This window comes from Camelus ferus, chromosome 7 (genome assembly GCF_009834535.1).
Source record: "Camelus ferus isolate YT-003-E chromosome 7, BCGSAC_Cfer_1.0, whole genome shotgun sequence".
In the NCBI taxonomy this organism is placed as follows: Eukaryota; Metazoa; Chordata; class Mammalia; order Artiodactyla; family Camelidae; genus Camelus; species Camelus ferus.
The window spans coordinates 2,994,405-3,021,022 of NC_045702.1; the positions used below are offsets into that span (position 1 = coordinate 2,994,405).

At 53.9% G+C, this 26,618-nt stretch overlaps 1 protein-coding gene across 5 annotated transcripts in view; it reads right to left on the reverse strand.

The window, feature by feature from the left end:
* Positions 1–26,618, reverse strand: part of DPP6 (dipeptidyl peptidase like 6) — an 846,041-nt gene that overhangs the window by 111,221 nt on the left and 708,202 nt on the right. For all 5 annotated transcript variants that reach the window (XM_032483043.1, XM_032483045.1, XM_032483041.1 and 2 more), the window contains exon 8: positions 3,706–3,826. In XM_032483043.1, the coding sequence (XP_032338934.1) occupies positions 3,706–3,826 (121 nt within the window). The remainder of the gene's footprint in view (positions 1–3,705; positions 3,827–26,618) is intronic.

The window sequence follows — 26,618 nt, forward strand, 5'->3', positions numbered from 1 at the left end:
TCCTGCTGACACCCACCCGGCCAGGCCGCCCACCCACAGCGTCCCCGCGTCTGATCATGTTTCCAGGTCCTGTTAAGCTCTGGACTAGTTCAGGTTAAAATTCCACCCCGCGTTTCATCCACCACACCAGACACTGAATAACACCCTTCAGGGATTTCTCAGCTCCCCTGACGCCAGGCTTCTCAGGTTCGCGCCCCTACCCTTCCTCCACCAGCCCCCGGAGGAGCTGAGGAGATGGGGGCTTGTACACACGTGTGGGGGGCTCTCCAGTGAGCCGACACTCTCCAGCTTTCCGCAGGGGAACTAGCCGTTTCATGACAATGGCAGATCACAGATGTTTCTTTTGGGTTATGCACGTGGCCACTTTGGCAATAGGGGCGCAGATGTCTCACGGTTCAGGGGAAACGTGTAATGGCTTTAAGTTTCATTACTGAAAAGTTTTTGGCCCCAAATTTTGTGCTGTACCACTGAACCTCGTGTGCATGATGAAATGATGAAGCTGAAAATAACAGAAACGAACGGCAGCGACAGGAGAACATGATCAGCTCTGACACGGCGACCAGGAGCCTCTCGTAAAACCACGGACAATCCAGCTCGCTGCCCAAACGGCTGCGTGGAGGGAGCTTTGCCAAATATTGCTAAGGCTTGTGTGAAGGTGCAAATTCTTCACAGAGCCCTCGTTTCAAGTTCTCAAATAGCTCTAGTAACATCTAAATTTTAGTTCTGGAGAACCAGCTGCAGTACACCTTACACAGCTGCAGGGCACTTTTAAGTCGTCTTTAATCTCACATTAAAATCAAAATTCTGTGTAACTGCAGGACATTGGCCCAGAAGTATAATGTAAAGACACGCACTTTGCTTATAGAACCAGCCTGTAGCCACCACGAGGCAGGGAGTCTGTAGAGTCACTGAGACACACGCCCGAGCCGTCAGGGGGCACTTCTGCCTGCGGGGGTTGCTTCCGGTGATGGGGGGGCGTTTCCCACTGGAGGGGGTGGTGGTGTAGACCTGTGAGCGGGGGACGGACATTCCTGGCAGCCCCCATGTCTCCTACCTCTTCTCTCCCTCAGCCCTCAAAGTTCTGGAAAGGTTCAATACATTTAAGATCCTTTTTCAGAAAACAAAACAAATCAATATGGCCTTTGGCTGCCAACAAGCACACGGACTGCAGGGTTGTTTAGAATTTACATAGCTTAGCTTCTCAGAACCAGCACCTCCAGGCACATCCAGCCCCTGCAAAAGCTTTCAGGGTATTTTTCCTCCTACTCTTTTTTCCTTTTTTTTTTTTTTCAAGGGTCATCTGGAAGTGAAACAGTTAAGCCACAGATCAGAAAAAGGCAATCTTCAAAGTCTACCTTCCTATTATGAAAAAAGGAGCCAAGATTCCCCAGGGCTCCCAGGCTCCCAGCTTCAGAAGTCCAGGCATCAGGGTCTGCAACCTTCCAGGGAGCAGCACTGAGCAGATTAAGCCGCCACATCCGCTGTGACTGATATAAAATATCTGGGGCCTTGTTATCACACCGACGCAATTTCCTGTAAATGCCTTGAAGAAAAATTTCCTTTCAGTGGATTTGCTAAAGCAAAAGCTAACACCTTGAACTGCAAGGCAATGAGCTTCTTATTTTCTTAGGAAGATGCTAAAAAAGATATTCCAAATGTCCTGCTGATGGATGTTTTAAGGAGATTACTCCTTGAGCAGGTCAAGGCCCTGCCAGCAGGACTCCAGGGCCCTCTCTCTTTGGGGGCCATTGGGCTGTTACCGCACTGACCTCTGGAACTGGGGGCCTGCCGCTCAGCGGGCTATTTGTGCACAGAGCTGGTGAGCACAGTGGACGCTGGACAGTGTCCATTTCACTCCCGTGACATCCTCATGTGAGCTCAGTCAAACCGCAAGGTCAATTCCCCCGGGGCCCAGACGGCAGCTCAGAACCCGGGGTCGTGGGTGCTCTGAGTAGTGGACGCTATGTTGGAATAAACAGGGGGGCCAGGGTGACCACACCGAGGAGGACCACTCTGGTCGGTCCTGAGGTCCCGCATTCTATTAAAAAACCAGCTGCACAGAACTCAGGACGCTGGTGGCCTCTGGAAGGGAGTCTAGGGTTGGGGAGAGAGTTGACTGGAAAGGGAATTTTCTGAGAAGACAGAATGTTCCATGTCTTGACGGGGCTACACGGTGCATATGTTTGTCAAAAGCATCACACTGTGTCCCCACAGCTGCACATTTTATTGTATACAACTTACGTCTCAATTAAAACAAAGGAAATCACGTCACAGAACTCTGTGCCTCAGCGACTTCAGTGAAACTGTGAAGAGAAGTGAGACGGAGCTGACCCGTCTGCTTCACGTGTCATCGTACAGGCAGCACCCCAGCCTGAGGGATGCACCCCACGAGGGGAGATGGAACTTTCTGGGTTGACCACGTCCTAAGTATCCCCTGACCTCTGCCCTGGCCCAGCACGGAGAGCTCTTGCCGTGACCAGGCGGTCTCAGGCGGGTAGGCTGAGAAGGACATGCTGTTTATCAGCCCGGGGCTGGCGGTGCCAGCCTCCTGGCTCACGTCCGCAGTTCTGGAAAGGGAACTGTCCTGGACTTGGACAGGGACATTCCCCCACTCGTCTCCTCTGACCTTGTGTGACCTTGGGAAGCTGACTCACCGTCACCATGCCTCCTCTGTGAAGTGTCCAGAACAGCACTCATGTCAGGGTCCTGCCACAGGGGCGCTGTGGACCCGATGTTTGTGGCCCCACAGAATTCACCTTGAAGCCAAAACCCCCAAGATGGGGTTCGTGCCCTTCTAGGAGGATGGAGAGGCCAGAGCTTCCTCCCTGTCTCTGTCTCCCTGTCTCTCTCCATCACGGACACGGGGGGAAGGTGGCTGTCTGCAGGCCAGGAGGAGAGCCCTTGCGGACACCAGACCTGCTGGAGCCCTGATCCGGACTTCCCAGCCCCCGGGACCAGGAGACCCGGTGCTGACCAGGCCGCGCGGTGGTGGTGATCGCAGTACCAGCTTACTAAGGGACTAAGGGGGGGCGGATGAGGTAACAGACACCCGAGGGCTTGGCGTGGCGCCTGCACCACCCGCGGTCAACACGCGGCAGTTACTGGGACAGCCAGGTTCTCATGAGCAGGGAGACGGACTATAAGCGTTTGACAAGAGAGCCGCTCGCGCAGATCCGTAGCTGTCTCCTCCTGCGAGCCGCCGGGCTCCCCGGCGCCAGAGGAAGGCCAGAGGCAGCAGACGCCCACCCCACCGCGGCGGTGCGCTTGGCAGCAAGGCACTCTGCCGCCCCGCCCTCCTTCCGAAGCTCTGGCCTCTTCTTTCCTTTCCCGCTCTCCCTCCCCCGGCAGGACCAGAACCGGGCCCTCAGCCCCTCAGACGGGGAGCGGCAGACCCGCCTGCCTGCGACCCGGGCCGCTCCTGGAGTCACCCTGGGCACAAGGAAGCTGCCCGGCCGCGCCCCCCGCCCTCCGGGGGTGGGGCCGGGCCGCGGGAAGGCCCCACGCCCGCGCCAGGCGCGCCCACACGCAGGCCCCCGCGGGCCGCCTGCTGCTCCCGGGGCTCCGCAGGATCCTCGGCATTTAGCAGACCCTCCAGAAACGGGAGCTGAACTCACAGCTGGAGTCAGAGGAGACATGGCCGCCGCCCACCCCAAGTCGGCAGCAGCGACCCCGGGAGCACCCCGCCGGCCGCGCCGCGGGCCCTACCTTCGTACAGCCAGTCGCTGAGGCCGTTGTAGATGACGCCTTCCCGCCCCGTCGAGACCACGCGGATGGCCTGCTTCCCGACGTGCGCACAATAGTAGATGTTGTTTTCAAAGATAAATATCTGATTTGGAAAGAGAAGGAAACAGTGTTAGTCAAGGCGGTGCTTACGAACAGAGTGCTCTGAAAACGCCCCAAACCAGCGCTGCGGTCTGCGCTTTCCAGCTGCGTTTATTTGGTAGAACAAGGGTGGTCTCAGGATCACTTGGGGTGCAGCCCCCTCCAGTGTCACCCACATTTAAGGCCAGCCCGAGACACAGACTCCACACGGCTCACCCAGCATCACTGTCTGCCACGACTGTGCAGCTTGTCTGATACTCTTGGGTACGTTAACATCAAACTGCATCATCAAACTGCATCGGCCACCTGAGCAATTGTGCTTTTCCTGGCAACTATGACGGGTGGGCTGGGAACCCTGAAATCTGAGATTTCTTCACTCAACATTTATTGAAAATGATTTAGTGGGCACCTGCTCTGGGCCTGTCTTGGGAGAGCACAGTGAGAAGTGAGGTGGGCTGGATTATATTATGTGCTTTTATTTCCACTTACAATCTGGTAAAGAAGTCAGGCTTTGACAGAGAAATGCCCTGATGGGATAGGTGGAGCTCTGGGAGCATGTAGCAGTACTGCTAACTCAGGCCGAAGGACAGGTGAGGATTCCCTGAAAAACTGACTGAAAGTAATTTTTTTAAACTGGAATAAAACACACACGACAAAATTTTCCACCTTAACCATTTCTAAGGGTATGGTTCCGTGGCGTGAAGTGCGTTCACAGTGTTGTGCAACCGTCACCACCAGAACTCTTTGCGTCTTGCAAAATTAGAACCCATCCCCATTAAACACTGACTCCCCATTCCTGTCTCCTGTCCCCAGAACCCAGCAATCAACTTTCTGTCTCTCCGAGCCTGACTCCCCTAGGGACCTCACGTGGGCAGGACAGCACAGCACTGTCCTGCTGTGACTGGCTTGCCCCACCGAGCAGAGCGTCCCCCTGGTCCATCTGTGCTGCAGCAGGTGTCAGGATTTTGAGAAAGTATTTTTAGGTTGAGACCTGAGTGAGGAGCAGGATGAAGAAAGGGGACTGAGAAGTTACGTCACACGGAGGAAACGGCTTGAGAGAAACCCAGAGGCAAGCGTGGGCCTGGGGAGTTGGAGGAACGGGTCCAGGGTCCCCCGTGCCGGGTCCTGCTGGGCGGGAGGGGGAGGAGCAGGTGAGGAAGCCGGGGCGGCGGGTGCCAGCTCCCAAAGGTCTCTGCTCCAGGCTGAGGGGTCCCGGAGCGGTGGAAGCCCTGGGCGGAGGCGAGAGGAGGGAGCAGCACGGGTAAATACGAGTCTTCTCCAGGTGCCCGAGGCCGTGTGGGTGAGGAAGACCAGCAGGAGCCAGCCTGTCACCTCCACGGAGGTGGATGGAGTGAACCAGCTGGGAGACAGCTGGGAGGACGCCCTGACCTGGGAGAGTGACGCGGGAGGAAGCAAAGCGGTTCTCGAGCTGTTCTCTGGGTCAGCTGGTGGCCCGTCCACAGTGCTGGGTGCACTGGAAGACGTGTGTCAACCGTCAGCCTCTGGGGAGGGGAGGTGGGTGGTCTGGTCAGGGCTGGAATTCTGACGCGTATTAGGCTGATCTGAGGAGTTTTTGAAAATCCTCCCGCCAGGTCCAAGAGCCCAGTCCAGTGGCCAGAATCTAGGGTGGGGTCCTGGGGTCAGCATTTTAAAGACACACCCTAGGCTACTCCACTGTGCAACCACGTTTATGAAGCAGTGGCCCGGGGAAAATCTACCACCTCCCGAAGCTCTCACAGCATAAACCAGCCTGTTCTTGAGGCACCGTTAATTCTGCCCTGTGTTTTCTGCATCTAAATCCTCTGCCTGCTTCCCCAGAGCGCTTCAGAACATGATGCAAATACTCAATGTTTATGGAAACCAAGCTATAAAGACCAAGAACAAGACTGAATTTCAGTTTTTTTTAAAAAAGAAATTCTAAAAAAAATTGTCAGTGTCATGCAAGAGAGCAGTGAGGGGGGTGTTTTGCAAGCATAGGAAAAAGAGTAAATATTGACCTTTTAAATGGGAGACGCAGGAATGGCAGTTCCCACGGACCATTCTCAAGGAAGGACGCAGCTGGATTAAGTGTTAGCTTTCTGCTCAGGCCTCCTGCCTCTCAAAGCATTCGCTTCAGCCAGAAATGGGCTGGGAAGCTTCCGGACACGAGCACACATCCGAATTTAATTTCAGCACCCGTTCTCACAGGCTTGCCCAAGGGTGAGACGCATGACTGAATTTTAACTTCTTTTACACGTTTGAAGCCTACGATAAATCTTCTGAGTCAAATCAGACCGTAGCCGATTAATAATTGGAATAAATAAAATTTGCCATGAGAGATATTTAATCCCTTTTCACCCTGGCTTTATTTTTAGTGGAAGAAAAACAAAAGGAAACACGTAGGATGGAAGACTGCGCTTTGCTTTGAAGATGTTTTCTGTTTCCCTTTGACATCCCGGCGAAGACATGGGAGTAAAGGGTAAGAAAGGCGCTCGGTTTCATCCGTGGTGACACCACACCGGGCACGGGGAGGGTGGGAAACCCCAGGGTGCTGGGTCTCGGTAAGACGAGACACTGGGTGAGCGCTGGGGCCTCCTCTCCTCGCCCACTGCCGTGCACCGGTGGCTCAGCGCACACCCGTCACGTCAGGCTCTGGTTCCGGGGCAGGGGGGGAGCTTCGCCTTCCCCGGGGTGGCAGGCGCCGTCTGATCTGTGCTGATGGCCCAGCCCCTCGCCCACCTGCAGGGCCTTCCAGGGGAAAGCTGCAGAGTTCACTCAGAGCACAGGTGAGGGCTCCGGAAGCGACAAAAATCAGCGCAGACTTGGGAGAGTCCGTTTCCCTTTTCCTGCCCAGAAGTCGGCCTGGGCCCCGGGCGAGGGGCCGGCAGAGATGCAGCAGCGCCTGCTGGGCCTGCGGGGCCAGGAAACCGCATCCACCGGGCCCCGGCCCAAGCAGAGGTCCCCTCAGAGCCTTCTGGGAGCCGCGAAGGAGGAGGCTCGCTCCTTTATCAAGACGCCCGATGTCTGCAGACCGCGCCCCGCCAGGGCCGGGAAGGCGGGCGGTGAGTGTGGGTCCGCGGTGTGCAAACCAGCTGGTCCCTGGCAGTGGCAGATCCTCCCACGGGATTATCGACATTCACCTTCCCCCCTGTGCCCACGACCTGATCAGAAATAGGGAATCTGGCACCCCAAGTTTCTCCTTGGGGTTCATTCTGTCTTCTCAGCGACCAGATTCCAGTATGATAGACCCCATGTCCTCTGCTTTCTGGCCTCTCCCCCCTCCCCTCCTGTGGCCACGTCACCTCTTTGCAGAACTAGACACATACACTTTTTCGATGAAAGAAATGTCCATCAACTTCACCGGAACACGGGCGATGGAAGGGGTCATGGTTTGCTGGCCCGGACTGCCCTCCCTGCAGCCCCTGATGCCAGTGGAGCCCCGTGGCTCCAGAAGGCGGGGGCGCGACCCAGCAACCCGGAGGCGCGGGAGGCCGGGCTGCGGCCAGTGCCCCTGCTGCTGCCCACGCGGCCGTGCGGCTTTATTCAGTGTGGAGAGCAAGCCCGAGGCCACGCTCCCTAAGGCACGACCAAGAAGGGAAACTCCTGGAAAGCAGAATTTCTGGAATTTTTGAAAGCTCAAAGGGATGGAATCTAGTAAGCCCAGAGATGTTAGAAAACACAGGAAGAGTGACTTTGGAGGAGGTTGTGGTGAAAAGTTTTCTGGATGTGGCTGAAGGGCAAAGAGGTAGGAGGTCCCAAAGCAGAGGAAGTCGGAACCCCCTCAGAGGGCCGCGGGCAGCCTGGGGACGATGGGAAGGGCCCTCCGAGGTCTCGTTTGATGGCACCGTCCATACTGAAGCTCTCCGCGTGCGACAGGCCACAGGGGGCCGTCTGGAGGGGCTACTGAGTGCAGAGCTGCCTCCCAGCTCAAGTCCTTCATCGTCACCCTGCTCCACCTGCATCATGTTGGCAGCTGCACCAATGAAAACGCCGGGAAATTGTCCTAGCGCAGCGTTCCTCCTTGTCGGAGAACTGTGTTAAAATTCAACACATACCCGTTGAGCAAGAGTAACTCTTCTTTCCTTTCAGAAGTCACCGCAGGTTTTCCTCTTTTTCCGAGCCGCCAGGATTAAGCTCCGAAGCCCTCTGCTCAGGATTCAAAGCCATCACCACCCTCCAAGTCACTCCCCATTGCAGATTTCCTCTCGCCAGGCTCAGCTCTCTTCTGTCTCCCAAACGAGCCCGCAGCTTCCTCTCAGCCTGGACAACCCTTCCTCCTCAGGGCCCCCGGTGGCTGCAGCGTCCCTGCCCTCGCCATCCCCAAGCGTCCTCAGCACTTTCTTTCCCTGTGCTCCGTGGAGTCTTTGCTGCCGCAGATTCCCCCTCTCCAGCACCTGCACGTGTCTCTCCACAGCTCCCTCTGGAGTGTGTAGCCGCACAGTATCTGTCACTGCGTTACAGCGACCTAGACTGGCTTCCCTCACACGGAAGCACGCTGTGGCCTGATTTTAAACTGCACGTTATTTTTTCTCTCCCCCCTTAGAGCACTCGCCCTCCCCCTTGGGCACCTGTCGTCCCAGCACCAAGATGTCGGAGGGCCCCGCTCATCACCTCTAGGAGCAGAAGGTGCCATCACCGGACTCGGGGACATCAGTCCAGCGAGGTACCGTCTGGAGGAGAGGAGCACGGCCCCTGCGCACACAGGACCCGATCAGAAGCCTTGGTTGGTCTCCGGACTCTTCCTGTGCGACTCCCTGACGGCCCCTCCCAGGGGAGCTCGGTCTCTAAGGCATGGGCCTGCTGCGACTCCCTTTGGCTGGCAGAGCAGTGAAGCTGTTTCTTTTCTGTCCTCCCAAAACTCTGTGTCCATTTCTATTTTGGCTGCGGGCACAGAGGCCATTTTTTGGCAACAAGCAGGCGGGAATGCGTCTCCTAACCCTTGCTTTTCCCCTCTGCATCCTCAACAGGACCATGTACACGGAGGGGCTCCGTGAGCAGCAAGTGTGCTGGTTTTCAAACAACCAGCTGTCGGATGTCCAAGTTTCACAGGACTTGCCGCGACTTCATCGTGATTCACCAAGGCCAACGCCTTCCCTCATCTCCAGGCACCTGCAGTGCTTCGGCTGTCCTTGCGCTGGATGGCGGGAGCCGCGCCCACGTCCAGCAGCCCCGGCGCGCCCCTCGCGCGGGACCTCGCCCCGAATCTAAATAGAGATTTCTTGTAATTCAAACCAAGTGGACTGGAAATGTGGAGCAAAGTGTATTTCGCTGTTCTTACAAAATGAATCACATTTTTATCAGTTTGATTTTCCACACTGAGCACTTTTGACCACACACGGTTCACACGCTCAAGTGCCATCGGCGGGGATTCTCCGGAGGAAGGGGAGCTTTCGGCGAAACAGATTCTCTTGGTGAATTTTCTAATTAAGAAGAGCTTTCAGTTTCAGTCTCCTTACTGGGGAAATACCTCTGTGTTTTCTACTTTCTGGTTTATTAAATAGGACAAGGTGCACAACGTGGAATCATCAGGTGCCTAAGGGTTTTATACAGCCTAAGATCATCAGTATAAACACGTTTTCATTGCCCAGAATTACGGTGTTAAAAAAGGGACTGGATTAAATCTCTTCTGCTCCTGAAGCTCTTTTCCTTGACGCTGTTATTATTACCCTCCCATGTAAACAGTAGGGGGAACCCACCCCAATCTTTAGTATAGGCGTTAGTGGGGTTTGGCTAGCTGAGGCTTTACCTGACTTTTCTGGGAATCTAGAACACAGCGTCAGGTGCCTCACCGAGAAGAAGTCAGTGTCCGTGTGCATGCGTGTGCGTGCGTGTGTGTGCGCGCGTGCGTGTGTAAGTGTGCTGTACCCTCGATAACCCTAACCGCTTTCAAAGTTGATGACAGTAGAAGTGCCCACCCTCATGTTCGCAGGGTGTTTACAATAAAGCTCAGAGCCACACGGGCCCAGTGAAGGGACCAGTTATCTCAGGACCCAGGAAGGGGATCACCACCATCACTGGGCACAACTCAGCCTCTAGTTGTGGAAAATCAAGGTCCAAAGGGAACTGAACGGAATGGCTCAGCACCTGACTGAGCTGGCAGCAGCTCAGCTCGGCTGGAAGGTGAAGCAGAGGGAATGCTGGGCTTGAAGCAGAAACCTCAGTTTTCGCTGAGCCCACGAGTCATCCAGCTTTGACCGGGCCCCTTAACCCCGCTCAATCTCACGTCCTTCCCTGTAAAGCACGAGGCTGACGGGATGACCCTGAGGTTCCCTCCACACTTGCCACTGGAATCCAAAGGCTCACGGGTGTCTGAGATCAGGAAAGGACGCTTAGGAAATTGACTAGTGGAGGTATCACCACACTTGTATTCGAAAGGAGACCCACTTAGCATGAAGGCGAAATTCGGCGCTCACAGTGACCCCAGCGTGCTGCAGTCGGGGGGGAAACAGACTCTACATGTCAGTAAAGCCCCAGTCATCATGTCACCTGCTCCTTCCCCCTTCTGTCTTCAGCCGGCACCGCAGCCCCCGCCCGAGGCCCGGCGCTGTCCCTGGCGGCACCTGGACGGGGGCCGTGCCGTTCCTCAGGCACCCGCTCCCTCCTGCCCTAGTGCCTCATCTTGTGTCACTGGGAGATGCCATGGAATAATTCACCGTCTGGTATTAGCATCAACTACCGAACAAACTGCTTCTCTTTAAAGGATTCAGCGTGGAAAGGACACTTCAAAGACACACAGGGGGCCTCTAACAGGGGCTTTTAGGCAGCGTGGCAAACTCCTGGAGAGGGACCCCCACCCCTCTCGGTGGGAGGCTGTCTCCTCTGCCGAGCGGAAAGCAGCCATCAGACGTGCTGCGATCACCAGTTACAGCCAGTCTGCGCAACTCTCGTCCCACCAGCCCAAGGACGGTGGGGTTTACCGGGTTACCCGACCCAGGAGACTATGTGCTTCTGTTTTATGCCTGGCTGGCTGGCTGAGCGCTCAGCGGCAGTCCCCACTTGGGGGGTAGCGCATCTTCCTGCTAACGCGGAACAGTCTCCTGGAGGCTTCACTTCAAGAACTGACAATGTATTTTGGAACTGGCCTCTGAATAAGCCAGCATCAGCCCAGGCCACTCACTCAGGACCACAGGGAGCCCCTGAGTGTCCACTTTCTCCTCTTGGCCTCAAGGACTCTTGGCTCAGCTGGAGTCTAACGGCCCGGACACCTTCTCTTGTCATTCCCCTGCACGGGCTCTCCTTCCGCAAAGCGATGCTGCCCCATTGCTTTCTGAGCTGTGTGTGGAGCACTTATCAAAACTCCCAGTTACTAAATTCTCTTTAGGTTGTCTCCCTACAAAGTTATAATCTCCAAGAAAACGGAGACCTGAGCTTGTGTTGGCTTTTACGCCCACATCAGAGCCTCGCACACAAGGCACTTGGGGCTGGATATTTGTTGGTTAGCGGCGTCATACCAGTGCTGAGGGCGCACCGCGGTGCCGGGCACTAGAGACGCTCTCAGAGGGGCAGGGACACCGGGCTCAGAAAGGCCACGCTCGCCCAAGAGGGAGACGCCAGGGTGTGGACCCAGGGAGCGCGCTCCAGAGCCCGTGATCCGTGGCCTCTCGCTGTCTGGACACCCTGGAAAGGAAGACGTTAGTCCTGTTTTATAGAAACAAGACTCAGGCTCAGGGAAGTTAAGCTTTAAGGCAAGGTCACAGGGCTAGTAAGTGACAGAATCAGAAACGAGCTGCTTGGCCCCTAAGCCCGGGATTCTCCAACGACGGCCCGGGGCCAGCGGCGCAGCAGCACCCGGGAACCCGCAGAAAGGCTAGTTCTCAGGACGTCCCCAGACCTGCGGGGTCCCGGCGAGCCCCCTGGGGACTGACGCACGCTGAGACCCGCTCCCTCTGCCACTGATCACAAACGCTTCCGAGCACCTGTCCGGTGGGAATGGCTGGACCGCCGGGTCTTCACGGGAGGGGGTCTGAGTGAAAACACAGACTGAGGACCAAAAGCTCTCTAAGGACGTGGAGAGAGCGGGGAGATTTGCTGACTGGGAGGAAGCAGTCTGAGCACTCTCTCGATCTTTCTATATCGCACCTAAATTCAAGCCTCATCAGTTGCCAAACACTGTCTTCTGACTCTGAAGAAGTGAATCAATCTCCCAGTATCTTCTGCAGGGACGGAAAATTCCATTCCTCTCTCGGGGAGTTTCTGGGCCTTTCTGGGTACAGTCCAAACACGAGGGGCTCTGTGCCCACGGGAACGCTACCCAGGCCCTCCTGGCTGAGCCGCCTGTGTCGCACCAGGCATCTCACGTGTAGCAGCGCTGGCTCCGAGGGGACGCGGACCCACTACACCGTCCCGCACACGCCACCAGCTCTTCCCTCTCAGACACCCCCTCCGACGTTGCCGGGGTGACGGGTCTCAGAACGCTGCTCTTCTCAGGGCGCTGCGACAAACCGCCAGCCTTGCCTCCAGCCGCTCGGGGCTCATCATCCAGTCTGTGCCTGACCCCGGGTCTTTGAAGCTCCCGTCTCCTCTGGCTCTTCACCCCTCAGCTGGTCGCTGCTCATCAGCGCCTCCCCAGACCGTGCGCGAGGGAGCCAGAGCGAGTCCAGCGCAGAAGCTCACCATCTCCAGCATCTGTGCTTGGGAGATGGTTGCCACGGCTCTGCTGGGACCGGCTCCGGGCCACGCCGTGAGGCGCTCGAGGACGATTTCTGCTACCTTTTGAGCTCCCCATCAGCGATCTTTTCTATTAGTCATACACCAAGACAATAAAAGATAAAGGGAACCCAGAATAAAACCAGAAAATTCACGACAAAGATGCCACGGGTATTAATTTATGGAAAATAATCACCTTACTATTAAATACACATTTATTTAATCAACTAAGGGATACAATTAAATACATGCCAATTTAAACAGCTATGTAATTGAATTATATCAGCAAAGAGTTTTGAAAAATTACAGAATCAGTAAAATTTTAAATGATAAAGCCTGCTGCCTTATGCAGTATGTGACTGATGAAGCACACATAAAACAATTTGAAAATATGTATTATTTACCTTAAAAAAGTATTCAATACTTCAATTAAAAAAGAAATCAATGGGCAAAAAAAAAAGTGTATTCCTGTTTTTTGACTCAGTAATTCCTCATCAGGAATATTTCAGGCCCAGAGTTATTTCACTGCATCGATTGTAAAACTGAATTTTGTAAATAGTATAGATGCCCAAAAGAAAAATGGTTAAATTTTTGTAAACCCACTCAATGAAATATTATGTAACTATTTAAAAATTATGTTTAGAACAAGCATTTAATTGTATGAAATGCAAACTGAATCACAGTGGGCAAAGTGTTGTGATACAAAACTAATTACTGTAACTATAAAATAATTACAACTATAGTTGTTATTATAACTAAGTGTGTCTGCTCTTGGAAACAAGACTAAGGGAATAAACTAAAATATCAGTAGTGACTGTCTGTGGATCCTGGGTCTACTGGTCCCAATTGTAAGAAAATTTCCCCGCTACTTCCTGTATCTTCTACTTTCTGTTCTGGATTACTTTTACGACGCGAAAATCAACAAATAAAAAAAATTAACCAACTACCTAAAATGAACCTGGCACCAGCACTGGGAACGGGGGATAAAATAACGAACAGCCGCCATCCTAAACCCTGCGGGTCACGCGGGGTGGGGCAGCAGAGCCAGCGCAGGGGTGGGGAGCGCCGCCTGGCCGGGGAACCTCGGGGGGGGGTGCTTTCACGTCCGACACCACCCCGTTCACCCCAGCACTCACTGCTTCTTTCACTGTTGCCTCTGTCTGAAACTGGTCCCTGCGTCAATGGATCATTCATATCGAGAGCAATCGACAGTTTCGGAGACGAGTGAAGACACGGTGGGCGTCTCCAGCCCCGCGGCGCCGGGGCTCTGCTCCCCCAGGACCAGACCTAACTGGGCACCTGCGTTGCTGCTGCCAAAACAGCATCTTCCCACCGTCTGGGCTGGCAGGACAGCATCCGCGGGGCAGCGGCCGGTCCTCCACCACCCAGCGCTGGGGTGGGAGGGACCAGACGGGGCCCCCTGGAGCCGAGCCGGCAGCCCCGCCCTGCCTCTCACGCGCACGCTGCGGTGGGAGCAGCGGAGCCCTTCCTGTCCAGACTCTGACGTCAGATGGCACAGACGACTCTGGAAGCACCCAGCAGAGGGAAGGTGCAGCGAGGGCCCAGGAGAGACACAGCAGCTCCTGGTGGGTATGAGGTGGCGTCTGGGGCATGAGGCAGGGTCACTTCGATCTCCTGAGAGGGGCAGCCTGGACTCAGAGCAGCTCCACTGCCCACCCAACACAGCCTGGGGTGGCCCGCCAGACATCCCTGAGACTAGCTCTCTCGGCCGCCAGGTGCCCTTGTGCGCCGGTGCAGAGCACGTGGGCAGATCTCAGTGCAGGGTGGACACCTGCTCCACACTCATTCCACTCCAGTTCCTCAGCGCCTGGATCCGAGCCCTGAGAGGAGCTGCTAATTATCGCAGCATCATGTTGTGGGGCCCAGTGACCAGAGCAGGAGTCAGGAACCTTCTGGAACCCAGCGTCCTGTTCCCTGCACTCCCTCGGGCAGGGCTCTGCCGTCCTGATGACCCCTGCCCACGGCAGGCCTCCCTCCCGTCTGATGCGCAAACACGACTGTGACTCGCAGAGCCGCCCTGGGGTGGGCCCCGGCCATTCTTCTGAGATCTGCCTGGCGGGGGTCCCCGGCCGCTCACACCACAGCACTGGCCACAGCCTTTCATTAAACACACACTGACGTGGCCTCACGAGTGTTTAAAATTACAGCCTCGTACGAGCCCCTGAACGGGCGCTGCTTTGATCCCCAGGTTCAAGGCAAATGGAATGCAGAGAGGTGGAGCGATTGGCCCAGCGGCTCAGCTGGGGTTTGGCCCAAGCTCTTAGCTCCAGGATCTGCTCTGGCCTCTGGACCAGGCTGCTCCGTCTGATACTCAGGGGTACCCTCTGAAACTAGTGCTAAAGAAATGTTGGGACGAATGCATTCTCCAGGGCCACGCATCTTGGCCAGTCACTGAGAGCCAGGCCGGCGACCTCGCAATGCCTGGAGACGCTCACCTCTCGGCGCAACACCGCTCACACCCTGCCTCCAGGTCTCATTAACGCCTCTCATTGGCCGGGGCTGCCGTAACAGAACACCATGGACCAGCAAACATTTATAGCTCACACTCTGCAGGCTGGAAGTCCGAGGTCAGGGTGCCAGCATGGGTGAGTTCTGGTGAGGACCTTCCTCCTGGTTCACAGACTGCACCTTCTTGCTGTGTTCTCGTGTGGAGAAGAGAGGAATCCCCTCTCTTGTGTCTCTGCACCAGTTCCACTCATGAGGGCACCATCCTCACGACCTAATCACCCCCAAGGCTCCCCGTCTAAGACATCACCCTGGGGATAAAGGTTTCCACGTGTGAATTTGGAGGGATGCAAACATTCGGTCCATAGCAATGCCTTCCCATCCTGCTCTGCAAAGCCCATGTCTGTTCCACCTCCTTCAGGAAGCCTTCCATGACTACCTTCCTCTAACTCACGGACACCAGTCACTACTATGCGATGAAGTGAATCTTAATCTTGGAACTGTAGCAATCACTAAGCACAATTCCCTGTCTCAAAACACAGGGGGGTTAAGACTCTAGTTTCTACAATTCTGTAATAACTTCCCTAGATTATGTCATGTCCATATGTCTCGTCCAAATATTAATCTCCTTTAGGCCACGGTCATGTCCTCGATTTTTCCTTTATCTTGCACAAGCGCTGACACAGGTCGGGGCAAACACAGGCTGGGTATCAGCCTGAGCCGTCTGAGTTCTTCGTCCCCAGCCTGGCGCCCCCCACCCCCACCAGCCCTTCCAGCTCCGGCCGCAGCTGAGCTACTGGGGGCCTCACGCAGCCTCACCTGCTGCCCCAACGTGACACCAGCATCTCGGGGTCACATGGAGAGAGGGGGCAGTGTCTGGGACCTGCCCCTCCAGCTCCCACCATGTCACCCCCACTTCTCTTCAACTCGCCAGCCACAGACCCAGGGTGCCTGTTAATGACAAAACAGAAGATGCCTTCTGAAATGCCCAAGGTGGTATCGGTGCCCCTTAGGGGTTGTCAGCAGGTGAGCAGGTACCCCGCCTGTCCGGGACTGCCTGGCGTTAGCACTGGACATTCCAGAAAAACTGGGAGGGCCTGTCACCCTGGGTTCGGGTGACCCATAAATGGCTGGGAGGGCTCAGCTGATCTTCACTATTTGTGTCGTGGGTGGAAAACCCCCGGGATGATCAGTGAGGAAAACCACGGATGTAAGTCCCGCTTCCCGCACCTCCTTGTGCGGACGCTCACGCCCACACGCCCGCACAGGTGCGCCTGCTGTGATGGCACCTGGGACGGTCCTTCAGAGGAGGGCTGCTTTTGCTCAGGCTTAGCCGGAGCGTTCCAGGTCCTCCTAGACTCACAAGGAGCCACAGGACTGTGACACGTCACACGACAGGAACCGTGGCTGGAGCTGGGGGAGGAGGGTGGCCAGAGAAGGCCTGGTCGTCTGATGTCACACATCCGGCCTTGCACTGAAGGACACACTTCTCTTAAAGACAGCCGTGGCAGTGACTGCCTTCGAGGCACAGCCTAAGGAGCCCCGCCTGCCTGTTTCAGAAGAGGCCGCCCCTGCCAGGGGCCTCCCCGCCACCCATCTGGGCGCCTGGCTCAGGCTTTGAGCTCAGCAGGGAGCATGTGGTGAAATATTTTAATATGCAGCCAATCTTCTGCTGTGAGCTTGGTAATTAGCACTTCTGGAAAATCAGTGCACTCCAGATTTTTAGCAAAATGAAAATGCAAATTAGTAAGGCAAAATTTCAGACTCCTTGTAATTTCAGGAGACATTTAAGCCGCATAAGATCACTTGCGTCATGGAGATGTGACTTGGAGGAGAATTAATGGGACCTCCATCAGTGAGGGGCTTCCTTCGGGGCTGCCTCAGGGTCTTCCTCCCCTGCTGAGAACTAGCCTGCCATCGTCACTGCGGGGTGACAGCGACACAGACGGCTCCCCATGCACGATGGTCCCACTTACGACTTTTTAGTTTTATGGTGGTGGGAAAGCCACACGCATTCAGCAGAAGCTGTACTTGGGGCTCTGAAGTTTGCTCTGTGGTCCGATCCCGTCTCAGGATGCTGGGCGGGGTAGTGAGCGCAGCCCCCAGGCAGCCCCGTGATCACGAGGAGAAACCACGATGCTCTGACCTCCATCCCGGACCCAGACAGACATGCTGTTTTCCACCATCAGTACAGCATCCAGTAAACAACACGAGACGCTCAACCCTCACTGTAGACCAGGCTTTGTGCTGGAGGGTTCTGCCCACCTGTAGGCTAACGGGAGCGTCCTGAGCACGTGTAAGGTGGGCCGGGCTAAGCTGTGCTGTGCGGTGGGGCAGGGGCAGGGGCAGTAAATGCATTTTGACTTAGGAGTTTTTCAGTTTACGATGGGTTTATTGGGCCGTAACCCCACTGGAAGCCAAGGAAGATCGGTGCTACAATCCACATTAAGTGTAGAGGCTGTCACCTCACACAAATTCCTGTTAGAGGCACCCAGTCACCACCCTTTAATCCTGAAAAGGCAGTGGAAAAGTAAGGAGAGGTAACAGTTCTCAAACAGAAGTGGCGCAGGGGGAGGAGGGCGGTGAGCTGTGCGTCCAACGCCCTGAACCTCTCACTAACGCGGTGGGTGCGTCTCTGCTCAGAACCTGCAGCGATGCCCGCGTCACGGGAGTGGCAACTGAGAACCCCTGGAGGGCGACCCCTGGCCACGCTGGTGCTTCCTGAGCCCAGACACTCATAAAGGATTTCCCTCCAGCACCGGAGAGTGTCCTGTGCACATGAGGACACAACCTGAAAGAAAAAGCTGGTCACCAAGTGAGGAAGGGAAATCGTGCTCATCGGCTGATCTGGACCACAGCGAAGAGCCGTGTTTCCAAGCGCCTGCTGCGTCCGGTGCGTCATCGCCACCGCGTGGTGCGAGTGCACGCACTCCCCCGGGCTCTCCCAGTAATCACGCAAAGCAGGCATCTTAATCATCCTCGTTTTGTGGACAAGGAAACTGACTCAGAAGGTTCAAGGTCAGAAAAGTAAGAGGGTCACTTGGCTCCGAAGTCTGTGTCCTTCTGTTTTGAAATTTTCTCATCCTTTGAGCCAGAATTCTATCTTTGGCTCAGATTCAAGACACTCTCGGGTTTCTCCTTCCGCATCAGCGGCCAAGGGAGAAAGCTAACATCCACTACACCACGCGAGGCTCCGGCAGCCCTCCCAGCACCCCGGGGGTCCTCTACCCCTTACAGGGCAGGAGACCAAGGCTCCGAGGGGTCCTTGAAATCACACGGCCCCGTGAGCGGCAGGGCCGGGCTGGATGGAAGCCCGGCAGCTGCTGACCTTGACTGTTCCCTTCACCGCAGGAGCGCGTCCCAAGGTCTGGTTGAGCGCCACCCACCCAACGCGTGTCTGGGTGTGCTCTGAGAGCCACCGGCGCTGCTGGCGCTGTTGCACACGCTATTTTCCCCAGTCGTTTCTCTCTTTCAATGTAAGCGAGTTGCACTTGTAAGGGACACTTTGTCTCAGTGGCGTACGGAACACCAGTGTTCTCAGCAGAGAAGGGGTGGTCGGCATAAATAAACAGCAACAAAACAAGACACTCTTTCTAAACCTGCCCAGGCCTCCAGGGCCGGGCCTGAGGCTTAGCGCTCTTTGCGATTTTGGGGGTTGGGGCAGGGGGGTAGTTAGGCTTATTTATTTATTTATTTTGATGGAGGTACCAGGGATGAACCCAGGGCCTCGTGCAGGCCAAGCACACGCTCTACCACTGAGCTGTGTCCCCTCCCCCATCTCTCTGCTTAAAAGGAGACCAGTGGGCCCTGGGGGCTGTCTGGGTCCTTCTCCTGGACTAAAAGCTGACGTTTGAAAGAGAACTGAACACGGAATGACTTCCTCACTGTGTGCTTCAACCCTCCTCAACGCTTCCTCATGTAGAACCTAAACTCACGTCCAGACCATCCACCCAGTGCTCCTCACTTTGTTCTGTAAGATTAAGGGCCCCCATCTGGGGGGTGTGGAGAGAAACCGGCTTAAGGAAGTGTTTGGGTAGCATCAAAACACTGTGACGTTGCTGCTCACAGGTGGTTTCTGCGCAGCCAGGATAGGATGGTGCATCGCGAAACAAAACCCTGGGAAGTGTTCCTGGCCTCACCAGCCTTGCTTTATCCACCTGGCACAACAGGAGGGTGGCGCCACGGGGAGCACGCGATCGCAGGTCCTTAAGGCAGTGGGCTGCCTTGTATGCAGAAGGTGCGCAAAGACCACTGAATGAGCCGGGCTCATTATGGCCAGTGTCACCAGGGGGCAGAGATGAGAGCAAGTGGAGCCAGGCTTCCTTCCTGTCCTCCACACTTCCACTCACTCCAATCAGGCTGAAATGAGAATAAAGGCAGCTGCAGAGGGGAATGACCCTGGGCCTGGGTGCGAGGTCTGCGCAGAGGGTGGCGGGGGAGGAAGCCAGCCCCTCTTCTGGCGCCTTGTGGTCCCGGCTGCAGGTTGCCCGTCCCGGCTGGTGGCACCATTCCTCCCCCTCCCTTAGGCTGCGACGGCTCCACAGGGAAGACAGCTCCACTGGCCAGGAGCGGACACAGATCACTTTTCTTCGTCGTTGGGACGGACAGGTTACTGACAGTGTGACAAGCTGTGCTGCCCACGTGCCGAGTCCTGGACGAGCCCCCCCGAGCTCCAGGACTCACCTAAACCCTGCTCACTGTCCCCACGGTTCTACTGCGTGTTTGTCATTGGTGCCGCTCCCGACGGAAGGCTGACACTGCCCTGAAGGCAGCCTCATGAGCCTTACTGACGGCTCCTTCTGGGAAAGGAAACAAAACTCTGCGTGGATGTCCTCCAGATGCCCTCACACTGACCGATGGTAACCTAGGCGTCTGAGCACACACATTCTTTCAAAGGATGCTAAGGTTTCATCTGTTCACGTTGATGAAAAGCTTAGTAAAATTAACGCGGCACGTTCTAGGCCACCTGGACGACCGTCCAGCAAACAAGTCCAATCACCTAGTTACTTGCGCGGTTACGTTCACAAGCACGTGACCGCCAACAACACGACTCCAGCTGCCCTGGGCCGGCGAGACAGTGGCGTGTAAGTAGTAGATTTCTGCCAAGCAAAGCAACCATAATTTGGTGCTGTTTTGTTCCAAAGATGGTCCCTCAGCAGTCGAGTGAGGAGAAGGCCCGGGGACCTGGGTCGCAGCGCGGTGCAGGGTGAGGCAGGCAAGGAGCAGAGAAGGTCGCGCCCGGAACGGCCGGCATCATAATCACACTTCAGCCTCAAGCCGGGCTCCGCGCAGCACCAGCGCTGGAAGCTGACTGCAGCTTTTCGGTTTGTTGGTTTTATAGGTTTGTAGAAGTTAACTGGTAAATTACACTTGGCTTTATCAGTTATGTAGGTCTACACCTGGTTTTGTGTTGGTCCCTGTTTAAGTACCATTTTAATAAAGTGATGTAAATCTACTTCAGTAATGTATTTATTCATATTAGTAGATCAATTTTATTCATGAACATAGATGCAAAAGTCCTAAAGACAGTATTAGTTTGAAAAAATCCAGCAAAATGTGTATGTCTTTAAGAAAGTCGGATTTGTCTAGTTGGATTTATCCTAGTAACGTGGCTGGGTCTCTGTTGATCAATAAAATATTACACAGAGAGATTAAAGAAGAAAAGCTGTGTGGGTCATCTCAACAGACACAGAAAACACACTTCAAAATTCAAAATCCATTCAAGATAATGAATAATTGAACACAAACCACAACAGCAAAAACAAAAACAAAACAAAGAGCAAAACTTCAGCACAAACTAGAAATAGAAATGACCCTCCTGGAACTGGTCCAGGGCCGTCTACCACGTAAGCTTGCAGCAGCTTCACAGTAAACGGTGGAAGCGTTTCCTTCACGATCAGACAGAAGACAAGGACTGGATTCCTACCACCACCATCCTACTCCACATAGTGCTGGTGGTCTGAGCACAGCACGGCGAGGCAGAGAGAGAGGAAGAGAGAGCAGGGTGGGAAGGAAGAAACAAATGTGTCCCTGTTTGGAGAGGCTACGATCACCTAAATCCACAGTCCAGAGAAACCACAGATGAACTATTGGAATTAAATGAGGTTAGCAAGTCTGATGGGTATGAAATCATATAAAAAGGCAACTACGATTCTATTCACCAGCAAATATAAATTCAAAAAATTTCATTTTAAAAAATGAAATAAATGCAGTAGTTCCAAAAATACTCTAATACCTAGGAATAAACGTAAGTCAAATACGCACAAGAAATTTATGGGGAAAATTAAAAGACTTTAGTGAAAGACACTTTTTGAAAAAGTAAATAGGCAGCTATACCAGGTACTGGAAGGGTCAGGAGCTGAAGGTTATAAATTCTCCCACAACCGTGTATGGATGTAGCGCAGCTCCAATGTCTCTCCCCAAAGAGATCCTAAGAGAACACACACACACACACGAAGTACCAAAGATGATGGCCAGGACGCGCCTGGAGCTCAGCAGGCACTCCTGGTGCAACAGACACAGCGACCCCGACTGATGACAGGATGCGTCACACCTACCACGAAGCTACCCTCACTCGGGACGTGTGGTTCCGTCCCATCAGCAAACAAGAGGCCAGCGGGTCAGCGCAGAGTCTGAAACCAAACCCCTGCACACACGGAAGACGACAAATGGCAGAGGCAGCCCTGAAGATCAGTGAGAAGAGGAAGTTGCTTTTCAATAAATGGCTCTGGGACAATGATCATTCCCATGGAAAAACAATTGCGAGTCTGCTCCACAGCCCACCCCAAAGTCCATTTCAGGTGGAGTAAAGACCTACGGGGGAAAGACGAAGTTACAAAGATGGGAGAAGGTATTTAGGAGAATGTCTTTTTGCTCCCAGGTTAGGCAAGAATCTCTTTTAAAAAGACATAAATGCAAACCATAAATGCATAAATTTGATTTCAGTGAAATTAACATCTTTTCCTATCCAAAAATATCAAAACAAGAGGGAAAGGATAAACTATAAATCACAAGAAAATAGGGGCCATAATAAAATGGACAAACAATTAGAATTCAGAATATATAAAGAAATTGTACGTATCAACGAGAAAGGGACAAACTACCCAAAAGAAAAACAGGTAAGTCCTGAACAAGCATTTCACAGAAGACGTAACATGAATGGTAAATATGCCTATGAAAAATGCTCTGCCTTGATCAAGCATATGCAAATTAAAACCCACAGAAGCTTTGGCACGTGAGACCCAGGAAACATGAGCAAAATGTACTGAACAACACTAAAGACATTTTAAACTAACTAAAAATAGCCTGCATATCCATGGACAGGAGGCCAGATATACTCACTGGAACATATTAGTACAATGGACTACCATACAGCACTGAAAAAGGTTCAGTTACAGCTACGTGTACCAGTATTCACAATGATCATGGTGTTGAGTGCAGAAATCAAGGAACAGGAGTGTATACAAGTATATACAAGGTATGGTAACTGTTACTTAAAGTTAAAACCATAACCAATATGTGGTTTAGGGATTCATCAGTATGTGGTCAAACTTTTGAAAAAACCACAGGGAAGCATAAGGAAAATTCAGACTCTGGTGGTCTGGTGGGGGAGGGGAGAGACAAGTTCCACGCTTCATGCTGAGTGGAGGGTCTGTGAGTGACTGTTTCATTATTCTTCACACTTCACACATATTCTGTCTTTATAAAGTATTTCATTAACACACAAAAATGCGTCTGAAACAAAAAAGAGTTACATGTAGAAAACTAAAAAAAAGTTTAGGCCACGCCCTAGGGAGGGAACATCCAGAGGTCCTTCTGTTTAATCCTCTAAAAAGGTTCTGTGTGTCCCAGGAGTGAGCACACTGCCCCGGGACCAACAACCCACTCTTACGGGAGGAACACTTCATTCCGGCTGGGGCTCGGGGTCCGCTTGGGGGCTCTGGCAGCTCATTTTCAGAAGCCGCGGAGATTTCAGGTGGAAATACCACGGTGACGTCCGTGTTTCATCTCCTCGTAGCGTGTGAGGAGGGAGAAAGATAAGGGTGTCAGATTAATTACACCGGAGGCTGAATCAGGAGACAGCCAGCTTCTTGATATCGCAAAACAGTTCTTATGGGCAGCCCTGAATGCGAATACAGCGTTCACGGTCATAACAGCACTTCGCATCTGCAGGGCATTTACGAGACTTTTCAAAGACTCTTCATAGACACGAACTCATTCGGTCTGGAGATAAGTCACCCTGGATGAAGACACTGAGCCCTGATGCGCCGTTCGGTGCAGAGAAGGAAGCGGGGACGTCATCTGATCCCACCATGAGTTTGTGCTCTTGGACAAGCGCCTCTCGTTTTCTGACCCTCCACGTCCTCACTGCTGACCTGAGACATGATGAGCACAGAAGGCGGTACGTGTGAGACGCCCAGCGTGGGGGAAGCGCTGTGCCCAGCGTGTGGGGCGCCCCGAGCAAAGCATCGCTGTGTTATCAGAGATTATGTCCCAAGCCAAGCAGGCGCGCAGTGGCCACCTGCTGTCTGAAGTCCGGCTTTTGTTATTTACGGCTGCCTTTTCACTTACAGATTTGATCAGAAAAAATCACAAGAAATTAATACTGTATAAGACATCCATCAATGTGGGCAATGACTCCTCGCCCGGGGTTAGAAAGAAAAGAAAACACAAGAATTTTGTAACATCCTGGTCTTAACTTTGAATCGGCCGGGACCACGGTCAAATGCAGTGCGGTCAGCATCTGCCCGGAGGTGTCTGCTGACCTAACGGGGTACGACGCCTTTCGGAAGGGACAGTGTCACCGGGAATTTTATGTGTAACGCACCCTTTGCTATAGGCCTGGTGATTAAAAGCATAATCTCACAGTTTCTTTGTTTCTTCATAAAGTTGTAGACGGTGTCCGTGAGGCTTCGGCGTTTATTGAAGAGGCCGTGCCGTTCCCACCCTGCCTTCCAGCATCTAAACTCATGACACTGAGGTCTGACCGCACAAGAGAAGTTCCCAGGACCTTTCACACGCGGCGGTGCCCGCGCCCCGCCTGGAGCAAACACACCGGGATCCCGGGCTCAGGGCCCAGACACGCGCTTTAGGCAAGTCCAAGCGTAGCTGGGTCATGAACCGCTAGCCCAAACAATCGCCTCCCGCCACAGCCTTTGTCTTCACTGAATGCGCACCAGGCCGTTGGACCCTTGGCCAATAAAATTTTAGAGCTGTGGGAAGACAGGATTTACAGGCTCTGCCACCTCGCTGGGAGATTACAGAAACGCTGGCAAGTCTCCTTGTGACACAGGAGGGGAAAGGCAGGCCCACCGGCTGCCTGACAGGCCGGCTTTGTGGTGACACTGACTCACCGTTCAGACACGACTCAGCAGGGGTGTGGGGAGGAGGCTGGGGCCACGGGACAGAGAGATGTGCTAACAGCGCCGCGCCGTTAGGTTCCGTCAGCCTGGAGTCGACCGTTTGCTTCCCCGCCAACTGATTAACTCATGCTTTTATTCATTCTGTGCCTTTTTGACAGGAAGATTTTTGGAGTCCGCTAATCTTGGAGGGCAGTGACACAGGAAATTTGAAAGACAGAATTCACTAAGCAAGTCCAGCATGAACCTTGGCACGGGGTGGTTGGGTTCACAGGGAACAGAGCGCAGTGACTTCAGAGCACATTTCAGTGACTCAAGTTCCATCAAAGATTCACACTTCTTGGCTAACTTAAAACATACGAGCTTGCATGGCCACGGAGAAAAGTAGTTTAATTAAATAAAGATAGGTACATGCAATTATCATTTTTTTTTAATCTGGAAGTTTACTGGAACTTAACTGAGCCTGATGTCACATCGTGGGTGGTTACAACACATCTGGAGGCTGAAAAGGCTAAGATTTAAGGGAGGCAGGGCATAAGTCACGGCCTCGGATGGAGGCCAGCTGCAGCAGGTGAAAATACAGGGAAATTTTTTGACCAATGCTTGTTGGGTTTACGCTTAAATCTGAAAAGATAATTGATTTCCACGTTGGGTAAATAACATGCCTTCATTGATTAAGTCCCTCCTTCAGCCTCTGGACCCTGAGTCAGCGCTCACTAACAGCCAGCCTGTCCCTCAGGGCTGAGAAGACGTTAGCGCACAGGAGAAGGTGCCTACTTTACCCTGAAGGAGCTCATTGCCGGCTCGGACCCCCGAGTGAAGCGCGGGGATGGCGTTACTGGCGGTGGTCCCTCGCCCAGGCATGGCTGTGGGTGAGGATCTGGGAGAGTTTCCTGGGGGCAGAAGGTGTCTTTAACCAGGAAGGAAGGTTGGGGTCGGGGCAGGGGGTGGGATTATGGGTGTGTTCTGGACCGACACAGGTGCAGAGGCAACAGGGTCCGGGACGTCTGGGGAGCTGGACAGCGTTCGTTATGGCCGGCCCTCGGTCTGGGAGGGGTAGGCCAGCATCAGGGGAGCACCTCGGGGGTCAAGGAGTCTGGGCTTGACCGTAAAGGCAGTGCAGCAGGGGAGGATTTTATGCAGCAGAGAGACAAGCTCGCTCAGTTACAGAAAGGAGAACATTCTGGAACAGGCTAGATCTGGGGAGGCGGGCAGAGCCGGCAGCTGTAACAGGAATCCAGTGTGAGGTGACGGTGGAGTGTAGAGGAGAGGAGAGGATGGGTTCTAATTGTACCGAGAAAGCAGACTTCACAGGACTTGTTGATGGTCAGCTCGAGGGTGAGGTCGGCGGGAGTCATGGACGCCAGGTTTCTGCCCTGGGCAGTGGAGGAGGTGGTGGCCCCTCCAGTGAGAAGCGGGCACCGCCAGAGGAGCCTCCCTGCAGGAGGCTTGGCAGAAACAATGGCGAGCTCCGGCTGAGTCCGGGTCCACTGAGATGCTTGGGTGCAGCTCAGAACGGACCCAGGAGATCGGGGCACACCCAGGGCGGAAACTTCAAACAGAAGTGTTGGCCTGGGCGGGGCTTACTAACACGCGTGATTTACACTAATTAAACCAGGGCCAACTGCGGAAATTAAAACGTAATTCCAGCTCTTAATGGCCTTCAAGTCATTACGGTAAAAACTATAACTGTTCAGACAAACGAAGAGGTTTCCAAATTGAAGCACAAAGAGAAAAATCAATTCACAAATTTGCTAATTGTTTTTATAAGTGGAAATAGCTGAGTTGAACTAGATTTTAGCCGTGATATACGTAACAGAAACACGGTGTAAAATAAATAAAATGGGGTCTGTTTGTTTTAAACTGACTCATTACGCTCGCTTGGATCTCTGTTGTCTCGTGAGGAGGTACCCGCAGTCCCCAGGAGTCAGGCAAGTGAAACGAAACCTTGGGGGCTGCGGGAGGAACCACGTCGAAGGGCAGACAGAAGACGCTGGTGTCCAGAGCGGTTCTTTTCCAAAGTGAAGCAATATGGCTTTCCAGCACTTACAGCTGATTTCCAATAATCCATAAGGGCTGGTACAGTGCTGTAAAGGAGGGTCCCGGGAAGCCTGTTATGAAGAAGAGGCAGGAAGAATAACTCGCACACAGCTGACCGAGACGCTGCTCATGCTGCTGACGTCTCCGGACGTTCGTGGAAGCATCTCGCATCACGTGAGCCACGCATGTTGGGTCCGGCGCCCCGCCCGTCTCCGTGGACTCCGCCAGTCCGGACGGAGCCCCAGGGGGATGAGTGAGGACACACGCCAGTGAGGTCTGACTGCGCCCTCCGGCATCGGAGCAAAA